Source organism: Bombus terrestris, chromosome 17, assembly GCF_910591885.1.
Source record: "Bombus terrestris chromosome 17, iyBomTerr1.2, whole genome shotgun sequence".
Taxonomy (NCBI): Eukaryota; Metazoa; Arthropoda; class Insecta; order Hymenoptera; family Apidae; genus Bombus; species Bombus terrestris.
Window position 1 is genome coordinate 6,128,354 of NC_063285.1, and position 17,240 is coordinate 6,145,593.

The 17,240-nt window shown below is 35.9% G+C and overlaps 1 protein-coding gene across 2 annotated transcripts in view; it reads left to right on the forward strand.

Moving 5' to 3' along the window:
- The window catches only part of LOC125386647, a 53,428-nt gene extending 37,963 nt beyond the window's left edge, over positions 1–15,465 (forward strand). Inside the window, exons 3-5 of one of the 2 annotated variants that reach the window (XM_048413646.1) lie at positions 8,746–8,982; positions 13,753–13,906; positions 15,379–15,465. In XM_048413646.1, the coding sequence (XP_048269603.1) occupies positions 8,746–8,982; positions 13,753–13,906; positions 15,379–15,392 (405 nt within the window). In that variant the 3' untranslated portion in view covers positions 15,393–15,465. Of the gene's footprint in view, positions 1–6; positions 937–8,745; positions 8,983–13,752; positions 13,907–15,378 lie in introns of those variants that run through there. The other variant, XR_007226992.1, reaches the window with a different exon arrangement.
- The last annotated feature ends 1,775 nt before the right edge of the window (positions 15,466–17,240 follow it).

Genomic DNA, 17,240 nt, shown 5'->3' on the forward strand with positions numbered 1-17,240 from the left:
TTACAGACGAAAAACTTTACACGCGCCATTGAATAATTAAAGATAGCACACCTGGGCTATCTTTTTGGCGAGGGGTGTATATGTGTATACGAAACTGACTATATCATCTATAACATATTTACATCTTGTAATTAGATAGATCTTGCACAGCGTATTATCGATGAAGTCTCTGGGGATTATTTTTAGCGCATGAAATCGATCAAGTAATAATGGAAGATCGCTAGTCCAGAAGTTTCAGAGCATCATGATTTTCCACAGTTGGATCATTTCAGTGGATCATTTCAGTTCGAGTGGACGGATTCCATCTGTTGGCAATTTTAATCATTTAAAAATAAGTATTACATTGAATATGCTTTCCTTCGCTCAAGATTAACGCGTAATCTTACTTCTCCTTTCTTTCTCTCGGAGATTGTTTCTTTAGGAGAAATCTTTAAAAGCAGCTTCACCGGAATATGTTATATAAATTCGCAGCGGCTTAAACAACAGTGGCGTCCATATAGAAGTTGGCACACAAACGCACCTATTATGCAGCTCCAAAAAGAAAGAGAAGGAAAAAGATGGAAATAGGATATCCAATGGTGTATCTGGAATATCTACACGCAGCAATGGATGCTATGTACCCTTCATCTGATTGCGATACACAAATGTATTATAAATAATAAATATATAATTAAATATATGTGGCGACACTCGACCTCGGAAATTTCCAACGGTATCGCGGCACGAGGCGCTTTATCTTAAAAGCGCTATGCCGACGAGCCTTAGGTGTCTCGATATCCCTACGGCTCCTTCGCCGAACTTTTGGGAGACCGCACACGTGGCAGTTGTCACGACTGGCATACTTCAAATCCGATGGACCGATGATGGAGATAGAGATGTGGCGGTCTTGGCGACAATGTATATCGCCGAAGTGCTTAATGAGTCATCTGTATCCCAACGGTCCTTCCACCGAATGTCCTAGAAGTGTGACAACGGTCACGTACGCCTACAGGGTAGTGGGGATATTGAGGGATGACAAACAAAGAAGAAACAGATGTTACCGACAGTCAAATTGTAAGAGCTTCAGTCTTGGAAAGTCACGGCTGGAGTTCAGAACAAAATCGCAGTCAGTGTAAATTCAGAATACAAGAAATAAATTCTCTTGTTTTTTTGTTGCCTTAATTTTTTCTTTTCGTTCGAGCCCCCTGCTTTTTATTTTACGTGACATTTCCATCGACACTTGGGTATACAGATCACGATAAAACCATTGTAGCTTCCTCCTACTTTGAATAACGCATCGCAGATCGTTTGTCGATACACTGAGAGATCTAACAGTTATCAAATCCTTGAATATCTAGACAGAAATAGTACATTTGTTCCTGTACAATTTCAAATTGACGATCGACCTCTTGTTATCGCTGAGACCTGTAATCTCGCAGGAAGTAAATTCCATTAATTAAAAAATATTAGAATCCGAGATCGTTTGAAAATCGTACTATTGTACGTGAATGAATATACAGTAACGTTAGCTATAACATACAACAACAAAAATTATTTATGTATACGTAGAAAAACATGGGTTACCTGGAAAAGAACATATGAAAGAATATTTATTTAAAAAATGTTCATCCATCTAAATCACCACTTGAAATCACTTAAATTACGTAAGGAATATGTCTCGTATTATGCATAGACAGAGAAAATATTTAGATGGCCTGCTTTAAGTGAAACACCCTGTATATTGCATTTCTACTGGTTAACTTTTATCATGTTTTCAATCCAAGCGTAACAATTGTCTGCGGTAACAAATCTAATCCAACTTGAATTTAAATTCATCTAATTGTAATATAAAATCAAAGTAAAATCTTAGTAAAATCAAAATTCTGATCAATGCGTTTACATGAAAATCAATAAGTATTAACAGAAAATATTAAAAAAACAATAATGATTTTTAATATACAATTCAAATAAGTATAGAAGGGGTTGTTACTTGTGCAGAGCATTTTGGAATAATCCAGAATCGGGAATGTTGCAGAATTAATCGTTAAAAGAATGCATTTTATTGTTTTTTAAGATGCGAACGTTACTCCTGTTCTTAAAAGAATATTTTCTAGCTTACAATTAATTTATTTTATACTGTCTTAATCCTACATAAATGGACGATATAGCACTGCAATGTGTGACGGATAATGCTGCTCCCTATGCAAACACATTGGAACGAAGTGTTTGATAACTGAATTATAATTTTTCTTAAAGATATGATGCATATACTGTAACTTTATTAATTTACTTTAATAAATGTAGTATCGTGGACAAAGGGCCTAAGATATCGGCCGAACCGTAAACAATGTCGCGAGAGCCGCGGCATCGTCGGGTATGTCACGTAAAATGAGAAAGAAATTTAAAGGAGAGAAGAATGCTTTATTTTTTTCCTCGTTTATACACTTCTGAACTCTAGCCGTGCCCGTTCGAGACTGAGGCTCTTACAATATTTTTTTACTTTCGGTGACATCTGTTTCTTCTTTTGTTTTTCATCCTTCATCATCCCCACCACCCTGCAGGCGCACGCGACCGCTGCCACGCTTCCAGAACATTCGGTGGAAGGACCGTTAGGACACAGATGAACCCTCAGGCACTCCGGCAATATACATTGTCGCCAAGGTCGCCATGTGTAATGTTCAAGTATCGGCTGTCTGGAGAATGTTTAGAAGTGGTCGCCTAAGGTGACGTCAGGGCAAAAGAGTTTGGGGTTACAGGTACATCAATGTGTCGTCGGTCCTTTCAAGTGAATAGTTTCGTGGAAAAGACCTGCGTGACCCTGGCCACGGGCGTTTTCGGGACACGTGCGCGATAGGGCGGGAAAAGACAAAGAGATGCTAAAGGCAATGTGAGTTGAGAAGCGAGAGCGAGCGAGTGTAGAAGCCGGAGAGTGTGAATCGGGAAGTCGAAAGCCGTGTATGAAAATAAGACGTACGACAGCATTGTAATCATTTCGTTGTTTTGAATATTTTTTATTAAATCAAAACATTATTACTTGTCCTTTCCTCTAAAGACCCATTAAGATACTACATAAATAATAATACAATTGAGTGTGATATATTTTAAAGCACGGCACGACACATAGACCCACGTTACAATTTTCACACTCATAACGCGATAGTGTCTTTCAAATTGCTCTTAATTTTCTATTTTGAAGCGATATTTTAAGGTTGAAGATTCTGAAAAATTATAAGAATACGGATCGGCATGTTAAAAAGAGCATCTAATAATGGTATATTTATTTTAATGAAAAACAACAATTCATACCTGACACTGGCGTACCAAAAACAAAGACTATATATTCTGTCTGTATATTGTTAACACTGTTATAAAACGTTGTGAAAGCAAAAGCGTATGAAGCAAGACAAATGAAATAGATCATTTAGTTCAAACGGTGAGCGAATGAGTCAGTAGAGTGATAATATATAAGATGACATATAATATGTAATATAATATAAGATGTAATCTCATAATATATATAATATAATATAAGATAATATAAGATGACATTCGCAAAAACCACTATAGTAGCGCATCGTACCGAAGAAGTTGATTTAACCCTTCGCACTTGAGGGTTTTTTCGGTCGGACGTAGCAGCAACTTCGGATGATTCAGCGTATACAAGACGCGTGTCTTACAGCTAGCGTAAAATGATTTTATATATAAATCAACTTACAAAAACATTATACTCTAATAATTTATCTATATTTACATCTTTGAAAATATGATTTCGTAATATTCTTGAATATACGAAATTCTTCTTTAATATAGTTGATCTCATTTTTCAACAGTTAAAAATCAAACATCTTCGTTTGAACTAATTTCATTTCCGAAAACCACTTTTTTGGGGTTTCTAAACTATAATACTTTTGCCATGATCGTCAAATCCGAACTAACGTTGGAGACGTTGACAGTATCATAGTTTCGGAGTTGGGATTAAATATTTTATCTCCATTTAAAAGTCTAACACTTTACACTTCCCGACAAAGAATAAAAAGAGCTAAGGAACCAACTTACGAACCAATATTGGTGGTGACTGAGAGTTGCCTTTTGAATGAAAAGGTTTAACCATACTCGTCCAAAAGCACAAGATTCATAATTTTAGAGACATTCCAGAAAATATGTTTTTAGTGAACAACTTTAAGAGCTCACTCCTGCTCGGACAGCCGAGGAGGACGGACGTGTCTAGACGGTCGTCCTCTCCAGGTATAAGTGAATAGTGAAAAAGTGCTCCAAAGTAATAGTGCTGCAAAGTGATAGTGAGGAGGAAATAAAATAACAATGCAGATACCAACTATAAACATAGCAACAAAAGGAGAAACATATTATATAAAAACCAAACAAACCAACATGGAGACAGAAGAAACAAAAGAGCATCGGGGACAGGAAGATAGCAATTCAGAACATGAAAGATACTACCAGGATGAAAGCTGGAAGCCAGTGAAGGCTAGCAAAAAACGTAAAACAACCACAGACACAAGTGCCATAGGAAACCCAGTCACAGAAAAGCAGCGATGGCTGCAAGAATTACCACTAAGTAACTCCTTCAACTCACTAACTGAAGAAATAGACTCTGACCCCGTAAGTAAAACCATTACCCAAACAAACCATATTACAAAACCACCACCAATCTTTGTCGAGGCCCAAATAATAGACCCGCTCATTGATCTACTAAATAATCTAGAAGAGAAAAACAATTACACAATAAAGCAAACAAAATTGGATCAAGTAAAAATTCAAACAAACACACCAGAATCATTTAGGAAAGTTATAAAAGCATTAAAAGAAAAAAATGCCATCTACCACACTTATCAGCTTAAAACTGAAAGGAGCTATAAAATTGTCATAAGAGGATTGCATCCTAAAACCAACGTACATAAACTAAGCGATGAGCTAGCTAAAATTGGACATCAAACTAGAACAATAAACAATATAACAAGATTCGACACTAAGCAACCACTACCACTATTCTTAATAGAACTTGAACCCAGAATCAATAACAAGGAAATATATGATATCAAACAAATACTAAACACAATAGTAACAGTCGAACCACCACGACACAAAAAAGATATACCTCAATGCATGCGGTGTCAACAATACGGACACACTAAGAACTACTGCAACAGAAGCCCAGCCTGCGTCAAGTGCGCAAAAAATCACTTAACTGCACACTGCCCATATTCAGGAAAAATAGAAAAAGTTAAATGCTCCAACTGTAACGGTAACCACCCAGCCAGCTATAAAGGCTGTGAAGTAAGAAAACAACTACAACGAAAACTGTTCCCGCCCCTACGAAGCAGGACAAGCACTAACACGCAAGACCATCATGACAGCACAAAACCTGAAATATTACCAAATACAGAGCAAGCAATAAATACCAAACCTATCAGCACCAACACCATTGGTGGACTAAGCTATGCTCAAGTAACCAGCCAACCAACACACACACATAACCAATACCACAGCAATAGTAACAACGACACTGCAGAAATCAAAGAACTGCTCAAACAATCCATAAAGAACACCGAAATGCTAGCCAGAATGATAAGCGAACAAAATGCAGTACTCAAACAGCAAACCCAACAAATCACAGTCATGCTACAACTAATTACAAACGTGCTAAGCAAAAAATAAAAACGGACACTCTAAAAATAGCAGCCTGGAACTCAAACGGCCTACAACAACGGGCCCTCGAAATTAAAACATTCATATACAATAATAATATAGACATACTACTTGTCTCAGAAACACACTTCACTACAAAAAGCTATTTGAAAATACCATACTACACCATATATGATACCAAACACCCCTCAGGAAAAGCTCACGGAGGGACAGCAGTGATAGTCAGAAACGATATCAAACATTATCTTCACAGCCAAGTTAACAAAGAATATTTACAAGCAACCACTGTTACAGTTCAAACTAGCAGCAACTACTTCCAGTTGTCAGCAGTATACGTGCCCCCGCGACACAAAATAACAACACAAATGTGGGAAGAATACTTCCAGGACCTAGGGGACAAGTACATCGCAGCGGGAGACTACAATTCAAAGCACACGCTCTGCGGATCAAGAAACATTACACCTCGAGGTAGAACACTGGAAAAATACATTAGAAATAATAACCTCAATATATTATCCACAGGAACACCGACACATTGGCCGACTGACCTGAACAAAAAACCAGATCTTCTGGACTTTGCAGTTACAAGGGGACTAAACACAAATAAACTAAAAATAACACCCAACCTCGAGCTCAGCTCCGATCATACACCCATAATAATTGAATACAGAAACAAACCAATTCACTATAGCAAACCAGAAACACTATGCAATAAAACCACCAATTGGCAAACTTTCAAAGAAATAATAGAAAGCAAAATAAACTGCAACATCCCGTTAAAAACTCCTGAACACATAGAACAGGCAGTAGCAACATTGACAGCAACTATTCAGGAAGCAGCAAGGACAACCACTACTCCCGAACCAACCAGCAGACAAACAATAACAATCCCGCAAGAAATACTTGACAAAATCAAAGAAAAAAGAAAAGCAAAAGCAAAATGGCAAAAATACAGAACCCGAGAAAGCAAAAAACACTTAAACAAACTCGCAAAGGAAATAAAAAACAAAATAAAGGAGCACAACGATAACGAATTCTCAAAGTTCATAGGGACACTCTCCACACACGAGAACACCAACTATTCACTATGGAAAGCCACGAAAAAAATAAGGAAGCCAATAATACCCGTCCCGGCAATCAGAAAAGCAGATAACACATGGGCAAGAAGCAACGAAGAACAAGCTGAAGAATTCTCCAACCACCTCTACAACACATTCACACCACACATTACCAACAACAGCAACCTCAAAAGTCATACGGAGGAGGATCCACAAACCACTGCTACCACAGCCGACAAGGAATACACCATACCTAAAACATCGGCACAAGAAATTAGAAACATAATTGATAAAACAAAAAACAACAAAGCGCCAGGAATCGACCTAATTAATGGTAAAATCTTAAAAAACCTTCCGCCAAAAGCAATAAGACTAATAACAGTAATATTCAACGCAATTCTAAGAATTCAATACTTCCCCAAACCATGGAAATTAGCACAGATCAAAATGTTACATAAACCAGGCAAAGACCCGCACCAAACTGCATCTTACAGACCAATATCACTGCTTCCAGTATTTTCCAAAATACTGGAAAAGATAATATACGACCGCATAAAACCAATAATAGAGACAAAAAAACTAATACCGGATCACCAATTTGGTTTCAGAAACAAACACTCCACGATAGAGCAAATGCACAGGCTTATAAACGAAATAATAGTAGCACTAGAAAACAAGGAATACTGCACAGCCCTCTTCATAGACATAGAGAAAGCATTCGATAAAATTAACCATAAAAGTCTACTACAAACAATTAGGAAACAATTCCCGGAGCAAATACACCACTTAATAAAATCCTACCTAAGCTGCAGAACCTTCGTAATAAAAATCAAGGACACATATTCTCAAGTTAAAGACATCAAGGCCGGGGTACCACAAGGAAGCGTCCTAGGCCCAATACTATACACATTATACACGGCGAACATACCAACAACTACCAACAGCACAGTATTGACATTCGCGGACGACACAGCTATACTAGTCAGGCATACTAACCCAGAAACGGCAGTCAAAATACTACAAGAACACATCGTAAAAATAGAAAATTGGCTACAAGAAAAACAAATAAAAGCAAACCCCAATAAATGCAACCATATTACATTCACGCTACGGAAAAAGACACCACCAAACATCCTATTGAACGGCACACATATAACACAAACAAAGCATGTCAAATACCTAGGACTCCACTTAGATCAAAAACTCACCTGGAAACTACACATCAAATCAATAGTAGAAAAAATACAGAAAACAAGAAGACAAATGCATTGGCTAACAAGCCGAAAATCCAAACTAAGCACAGAAAACAAGTTAAAAATATATAAAACGATCATAAAACCAATCTGGACGTACGGAATACCACTATGGGGGACGGCAGCAATGAGCCATATAAACAAAATAGAGGTAATACAGGCTAAAATCCTCAGGACAATAGTAAACGGACCTTGGTACGTCAGAAACGAAGATATACGAAGGGACCTGGGAATGCCAACGGTCAAGGAAGAAATCAACAGATACTCCGAGAAATACAAATTAAGAATAGCAACACACATAAACCGGCTAGCTGCGGAAACATACAAAATCACAAATATGGACAGAAGACTAAAAAGGAAGCACCCAGCAGACCTTATAAAGGACATAACCTATGAAACACGAGGATGGTACCCCGCTGGGGGTAGCCACCAACATGCTAATTTAACCGTTAAAAAATTCCACCAAATGTCCAAATTGGACAAATTGTGAATTTTAATAAATAAATAAAAAAAAAAAAAAAAAAAAAGAAACTTTAAGAGCTGTTTCCTGTCTCTACGGGTAAATCGATCGTCGATAAAAAATTTGTGTGAGATATTTTTGATTGCATAATAAATACGCAAAGTTTCATCAAAATCGGTGTGTCATTCTCGGGTGATGCTTCTTGTTCGATTATTGCTATTTCTTATGTCAGAAGAAACTCTAAAGCTATTCTTATACATTTTTATCGGTAGACGTATGAAAGAGATTTGTTAACATTGTATACTGATATAATATTGTAATGTTTCAGGTATCTATAACTGAATTTGGCCACCTACATCCAAGTTATCAATGTATAACTGTCATAAGAGCGTTAGCATCGAAGGATGTTAATTTGGAATCTTATAAGAAGTTACTATCGCTCGAAAGTCATTACGATCGAATAAATTCCCATGAACTGTCAAACACCGTTCGCTTTATTAAAAGATTTTTCAAAACAGATGATATATTGGAGGAGGAAATGACAAAAATCGTCGGTATCTTGCAGGTAGAAATTCAATCAATATTTTAAATCTGCGTTATAAATATTAAGACGAATAGAAATGTCACATATTCAATAAATATTCTCGAAAAGTATGTTTCCGTAACGTATAATATTCCCAGATACAGTCAATACAAAAAGTATTTGTACAGAACTTAACTATAACAAAATTATAGTAGAACATTTAGTACACGTTTGTAATACATTTCGTAGAACGCTTAGTAACTAAATTTTAACAAATAGAAATTATATATGTATTCCTAGATGCCTTCAAACTAATTTTCAGAAAATAAGTTTTCTCACAAAATAATTTTCTATCTCTATTGTTCAACTATTAATAAATATCTAGAAAAATATCTACGCGTAATAAATATTTCTACAGTTAGCGCTTCATAGCATAAAAGACAATCTGCATCAAAGTGCAGAGAAAATAGGTTTGAAAAACGAACAATATTCGGGAACACTTAAAATATCTCCACAATTCCTAGATATAAACATTATTGAAAATATATGGGACCACCTAAAACGCAAAATACAGAGTCACCATATTTTGTCTGGAAATGATTCTATGAGGACACCTTTACAAAAATGGAAAAATATTGTAAGTAGGATTTTTGTCAATCTGACAAATTCAACGACAAATGCCACGACGGTGTCACGACCGACATACTTCAAATCCGATGGACCGATGATGGAGATAAAGATGTGGCGACCTTGGCGACAATGTATATCGCCGAAGTGCCTAATGAGTCATCTATATCCCAACGGTCCTTCCACCGAATGTTCTAGAAGCGTGGCAACGGTCACGTATGCCTACAGTAGTACTTGCCTCACGTATGCCTACAGGGTAGTGGAGATATTGAGGTATGACAAACAAAGAAGAAACAGATCCCACAGAAAGTCAAATTGTAAGAGCTTCAGTCTTGGAAAGTCACGGCTGGAGCTCAGAACCAAATCGCAGTCAGTGTAAACTCAGAGTACAAGAAATAAATTCTTTTGTTTTTTTGTTACCTTATTTTTTTTTTCTTTTCGTTCGAGCTACCCCTTTTTTATTTTACGTAACAACGGTTTCAAGTCATAATAAAATCAAAAGGAATCTGCTAAATACTAAAATAATTGTACTTGTCTTGATAATTTTTTCCCTTAAACTATAACTGTACGAATATTTATTACGCATATATTTTTGCCATTTTTTAGATATTTGTTAATATTTTCACAGAGAACATAGATATCCCCGCTTTATTTCATGAAAATTATTCTACAGACTTGTAAAAATGCGTATATAACTTTTATTTGTTAAAATTTTATTAATAAACGATGTTCTACAAAATTTTTGTTGAAATCAGTTATTGTACGAATACTTTTTACGTCGACTGCGTGTGTGTTTACAACGACAAAAGCCGTTTAATGCAATTATCGGCTTTTGCAGATTTGGACAGCGCACAATTTTAATTTCTAAGCTCTATCATGTAGTATCACTATACTGCATAGACAACAGTATCAAACATTTTTTGAGTTATTATTTATTGTCGTCTACATTGTCTATTGTTGCTTATTACTAAACAATTTTAATAAAGGAAGATAATGAACATAATGTACACTGCGTATATCTCACATTAAATAACTGCTATAGGGTATACGTTCATATAATGTTCACATATACTAACGCAAGCTCGAAGTAACAAACGAGAAGTACTGAAAAGGTAGGAAAAATTAGTTTATTAATTTATATTATAATTTATTTTTTTATTTAAATATTGTTAAAATATTAGCTTATTAGACTATATTATAGTAAAAAATTATTTATTACAATAATATTAAAACTATAATTCGCTGACTATAAATTAACACACAATTGAAAACAGATTTAAATTACCACGTTGAGTAGTTTTTTCACAATAACTTGGTTTCGTTGTCATAGTGCCGAAATTAAGTTTTATAATATAATTTAGTATCTTCAACCAATTTGTACTTTTTATATGATTTCTGAACGTGAGCGGGGTATCTGGTTTTGTGCCTATCTTTGTTCATATTGTCTAAGTTTTCCGCATTTGTATCAACACCTTGTTAGTCGTCAATGGATGGTTGTTATAAAACATAGGTATATTGCGTATACTGATTCGTTAGTTTTATTTCAGATTTTATCGTTGTTTTTACATGGTTGATAATAATGTTTCCGTGTTTTGGTTAATTAGAACATATTTTAATCAGTTTGCAACTTCTTTAACAATGACATCCGCTTGTTCGTTGCCAAGTATATCGTAATAGAATAAAATTCAGATAGTATTCGTCAGTTTCTGTATGGTACTGAGAAAATTTTATTTAATGGTTTTCATTATTATTAACACGTTCACGTCGGCGTGTTTAATTATGTTGTTAATTTTCCTGGTGATTTAGTTCCTTCAGTTCGTCAATTATTGAACTATAGTGTTGGTTGTAGGATGCATTCATCTATGTACTATCTTACAGCTTCTATTCTTCTTTAGTTGGTAAGTGTAGAAGTTTGCATTTTATCTTTTAATACGAGAGTAAGTTCTCTATAAATTTCAGGAGTATTAACTTGGACTTTGACCTGATTATCTCTCATTTGTTTGAGAGTACAGTCATCATTGGCTATGTTTTCCATTAGTTCTATGAGTGGTTCTTTGACTTGAGCTTCGATTTATATTGGTGAAGGTTTTGGTAGCTGCTTTTCGATGGCAGTTGTGTTGCTTCCTATAGATTCGTTATCCAGCTCCGCCAGTACGCTAAACGGATTACTATCCGGCATATTATTCAATCACTTATTATGTTCCGTGACTGTTTTAATCAAATTATCAGGTGGAATGATTTTCCGTTTCTTTGATGAATAGATATTGTTGCTTCTTGTTGAAATAATTCTCACTTCTAAGAAAACTCTACATCTGCTTTATTGTTTAGTTTTCCTGATCTTCGAAGCCATTAAGAATTATCTAATACAAATCAATTTGAAAGGTCTCTCAGACTCATAACCTTTTTTGGAACGTGCCTTGTACAGACGATGCAGCGGGATATAGACAGGCCACTTTCGTAATTATACAATTGTAGTATCTTAATAGAGTCTTTAAAGGAAGGATAAGTAATGATGTTTTGGTTTAACAAATAATATTCAAAATAACGAACTGATTACAATGCTGTCATACATGCTGTCTTATTCTCATACTCGGCTCTCAACTTCCCGATTCACACTCTCTCGCTTCTGCACTCGCTCACTCTCGCTTCTCAACTCCCATTGTCCGGCTTTTGCATTCGCTCTCTCCGGCTTCTCAACTAACACTGTCTTTAGCATCCCTTTGTCTTTTCTGGCCCTATCGAGCACGTGTTCCGCAAACGCCCGTGGCCAGGGTTATCAGGGCCTTTTCCACGAAACTATTTACTTGAAAGGACCGACGACGATGGAGCCGACGATACCGCGGCTCTCGCGACATTATTTATGGTTCGACCGATATCTTAGGCCTTTTGCCCACGATACTACACAAATACCCATAGGCCCATGTCTTCGGGGCTCTGTTGTAATGTAACACTGCCAGCGTGTGGATCTGGATTAGCATGCTCTGTACTTATACTTGTACTTATACTTACACTTATTCTTACATTTACACTTACATTTATACTCAAATATATTTCTGTTACACATCCATCCACGCGTTCCTCTAACAGATAACCTCAACACCTCTAACTGGAGGGATACCAACTTCTATAAGATCTATTAAACTATTGTTCACTTGCGGTTTAATGATGGAAATTTTTTCGTTAGCTTCAATGATATTCAACTGCAAATTGCTGCTCTTTTTTGCGCCATTTGTGATATAGACTTGCCAACGGCAAGTTTCCTATCATAGACACGCTCTCATTGGGAAATCGAATATACGGCACTATGAACTAATCGCTTTACGTAAACACTTCTTATCGTTAGTACTTCCTGTTTCTTTGACGAGACTGAGGAATTGGTAACTCATATACAGAATTAAGCAATTCATCGCTTGATAATGACTTTGATTAGTACGCTGTACTCGATGAATATTTGCACTGCATTAGATCGCGTCTCAGTGTGACGGCCGCGTTTGTGCCCGTTACTCCTCGGTTTGAGGCGAATACGCAGCAAAAGTACAAAATGTGTCTTGACTTCTCGTTTACGCATCGTGTTTAACCTGACAGATCCTTGAGTTACTGCTTGAAAGCTTGAGCTCTGAGACGTAAAGACCTGTTTCAGATATTAATCAATGGATCTGTGTATATAATTGATACGGTTACAATGTAGTACAATAGCATTTCATATAACGCGAGATATACGTTCCGTTACGAATTCAAGAGTGCAAAAAAATATAACTAAATAAATATGTAGTCTTTTCTTAATATGACAAAATAATATGCGACCCACAATAATAACTGTTCACAATACCAACTGTAAACAACTCTTTATGCCACAAGAGTTAATGCAAAACTGCGCGTCGAGTTCATTCAAATTTTTATATTAGATATTAGAATTTACATGAACTATACAATTTTACAATAGAACTTACATATTTTTATATTAGAAAAGAGTCATTTGCTGCAGCTTTTTAATCGCGTTATATGGAAGCATTGGCGTAATTTTTAGTCCACGTTAGAGAAGCATCGTGTCATACGGGATCCAACTATATATTATTTTCAATCAGCACTCTTTTAATTATCTTGATCAAATATAAACATATCATACATTCTATGGGTTTAAAAATAAATCTGAAAAAATATGAATGACAAACACTTAAATTGCAGGTTAATGGACATGAAGTTCCGCTTACTGATCCACCATACGTAGCAGTTTACGAACTGACATCATTACTTGAGCATAACTGTAAAGCAAATTGCTCGAAAAGTTTCACTGATACTGGAGGGCTGATTATTCATGCTGCAGTACCTATTGCAAAAGGTGACTATATAATATATATATATATATATCTATATTATATATAATATATATATAATTATATATAATATATATATATGTCGGAGATGAAAGAACGCCGGAGCTCCTCCTTGGATTCGCGGGAACACCGCAACTCTGTAACTTAGATTAAACAAATGCCGCTCCGATTGTTCGAGATTTATGATCATGAGCTTGGGCTCGAGGCGACAATCAGTCGCCGAACGTAGCCGCGGTCAAAGGGATGAACGTTTTATCTGACAAAGGCACAGAGTAACTCTATTCCTCTCCTTAAAAGAAATAGTCGTAGCGACACGTGGCAGTAAATACTTCAATAGTTTCTATCCCGCGGCCCGCCACACGCAGATTTTGTCCTCCGAGTAAGATGATCGCCGGGTGTCGGCATGCCTTTGCGGCGTATGTTTAGCTAACGTGAGGACCCGCTATAGATCTTAAGATTCAGTCAAGCGAAGTCCGTCAAATAGACTTTGTTGCAACTACGGGAAGATAGGAGAAACCTATCCTCCACGAGCGTTGCCCCCCGTCAACAACCTCCCCTCAAGGGCGGCCAGCATCTCTTTCAAAATGCCGATATGGAGATCGACCAATTAGCAATAGCGCTAATTTCCCTCTCCTTTGGAACGAAAGCTTTCTTTGACGAATCCGAGGATCTCATATCCTTAGACCCACCCAATATAGTTTTCCTCGACGACATCGTCGAGACGGAGAGGCATTCTTTGGTACGACCTCATCGACGAATGACAGTGCCGCCTTACAACCAGTGATTACCACACATCTAGTTAACAGAGAGAGTTAGACTTGAACTGTGCGAGAACATACGTTTACCATCCCGTGACCGCGGATTCGTTTCGAACCTAAGGTCATTATCACTAGTGCTACGAGTGCTTAATCTTGTTAATAAGCCTGTGCTAATAAACTCTCCGTTGTATCACAACAATGGCTAATTCTAATGAAAATCCATCAAACGCCCATCTCCTTAATCCTGACTCTAATCCGACATATATATATATATATTATATAGTCACCTTTATTATATATATATATATATATATATATATATATATATATATATATAATAATAATAATATATATATAATTATATATATATTATATATATATTATATATAATATTATATATATATTATATATAATTATAATAATATAATAATTATAATAATAAAATAATTATATATATATTATATATAATATATATATATATAATATATATAATATATAATATATATAATATATATATTCTATAGAATATATATATATTCTATATAATATAATATAATCTATAATATATATATATATATATATATATATATATATATATATATATATTCTATAAAGTATAGTAATATACAGGTGTAAAAGAATTTAAGGGGTGATTTTTGAAGAAAAGTAAAGATGGAAATCAAGAATAAAGAAATTGCGTTTTCAACTTTGTTTTTTAGTTATTGTCAGTTAAAATTAGCTAAAATGCCCCTGTACGCATGCAAACCTCCTCACATGGACGAGAATAGGTCAGCTTGAGCTGCAGGCCGCACAGCGATCCGTGTCGAACGATATGTGTGCAGCAACTTACCCGGTACAAGTCGTAGAGAAGAAGATCATGACATTCGAAGACGTAAACTATCCCGCGCAACATTTTGTGAGAAAAATCGTAGATTAAAAGTATTACACCTGTCTACTAATTAAAATCCATAACAACATAAAACTCATGAAATTTTCAAATAGAAAAATTGATGTCTCCTTTAATTCTTTGCGTTCATAAGTAATTAATAAATAATAACACATATAAACAACGTTTATTGTTGTTGTTACATGTTACACAGGAAAACCACACACGTACCACAGGTGTCCAGGCTGTATATAGAAAAATTGCAACGAAAATAGCAATCGTTTTATATTACAGTATGTGTTCAATATATGCTCCATTTTCTTGGAAACGAAATAGACAATAAGCACGGTACATACAACACGCACTATATACACTACACACTTCACACACCCAAATCACTCGCGTTGGAATTAAAAAAAAGATTCAAAAAATAAAAAGAATACAAAAATAAAGGAGATAAAAATATTCAAAAAATTAAAAGTGAAGAAGCTCAAAAAAGACCACAGCGGAATAACTTAAATCTATATTAAATCTACAATTAACCCCAGCTTTATGTTTATACAATTCTCCTAACAAAATCACTAGAATATGTTACATAACGAGGTAGCAGTGGAGAGTTCGTTCAGAAAAAAGTTTACGATATTCTTTACCAACACTTTCGTTTTCTTTGTATAATTTTCTCGAAATTAACCAGGGTCAGACAGGATAGCTGAGCTGCTCCTTTCAAAAGTATTATTAGGTATACCTACTGAGAAAACGAACAAGCTGCTTACCAGAAACTTAAAAGAGTTATTCAACGCAATAAGTATCATTTTTTATTTGCTGCACATTAATTTGTGTTGACATTTTTATATATATGTCGGGTTCACATTATGATTAAGATTAGGAACGTGAAGCGAATCTTCATTTGGATTAAACATTGTTGTTATGCAATAGAGAAGATATTTACTAGCGTAATTCCGATCATTAGAGAATTTGACAAGTAACCGTGGTAATTAGATACTCGAGATGCTAATGACAATGATCTTAGGTTCAATAACGAATCCGCGGTCAACGGAATAACAAAATGCGCTTTTTTCCAAAGCCCAAGTTGCACTCGACTTGCTCGTCTACGGTACAAGTATTACTAAACCAACTCTTTGTTAAAACGTAGAATGTTCATCGAGCGTAAAGACGCTATGTAACTCGCTAATCAGATCTCACGAGAGAATGACTTTCCGTCGCGGTGATGCTGCAGTGGGAAACTATGATGGGGTGTGTCTCAAGGCGTCGTCGAGAAAAATCTTCGTTCGGGCAGTGAGGGAAATGGGTGTTGCTGTTAATTGGTTAATTTTTACGTTGTTGATTAGAAAAGGATGCTAGCCGGCCTTGAGAGAAAGTTGCTAGCGCGAAGCGTCGTCTGTGAGAAAAGCAGATTTCCCGTATCTTACCGTAGTAAGTGATAGATTTAGGGACTGTTAGGATAAAAACTGTTTGTCCGTTTGAAGGACCTTGGCTAACTAAACCCTAAGATTTATAGCGGCTCCTCAGACTAGCTGAACATGTACTGTGAAGATGCATCGATATCTGATAATCATCTTCCCCGAAGAATAGGGTCTGTGTGTGGCGAGCCACGCGACAGAAACCGTTGGAATGTTTACTGTCGCGTGCCGCTACAACTATTTCTTTTAAGGAGAGCTATAGAATTACTCCATC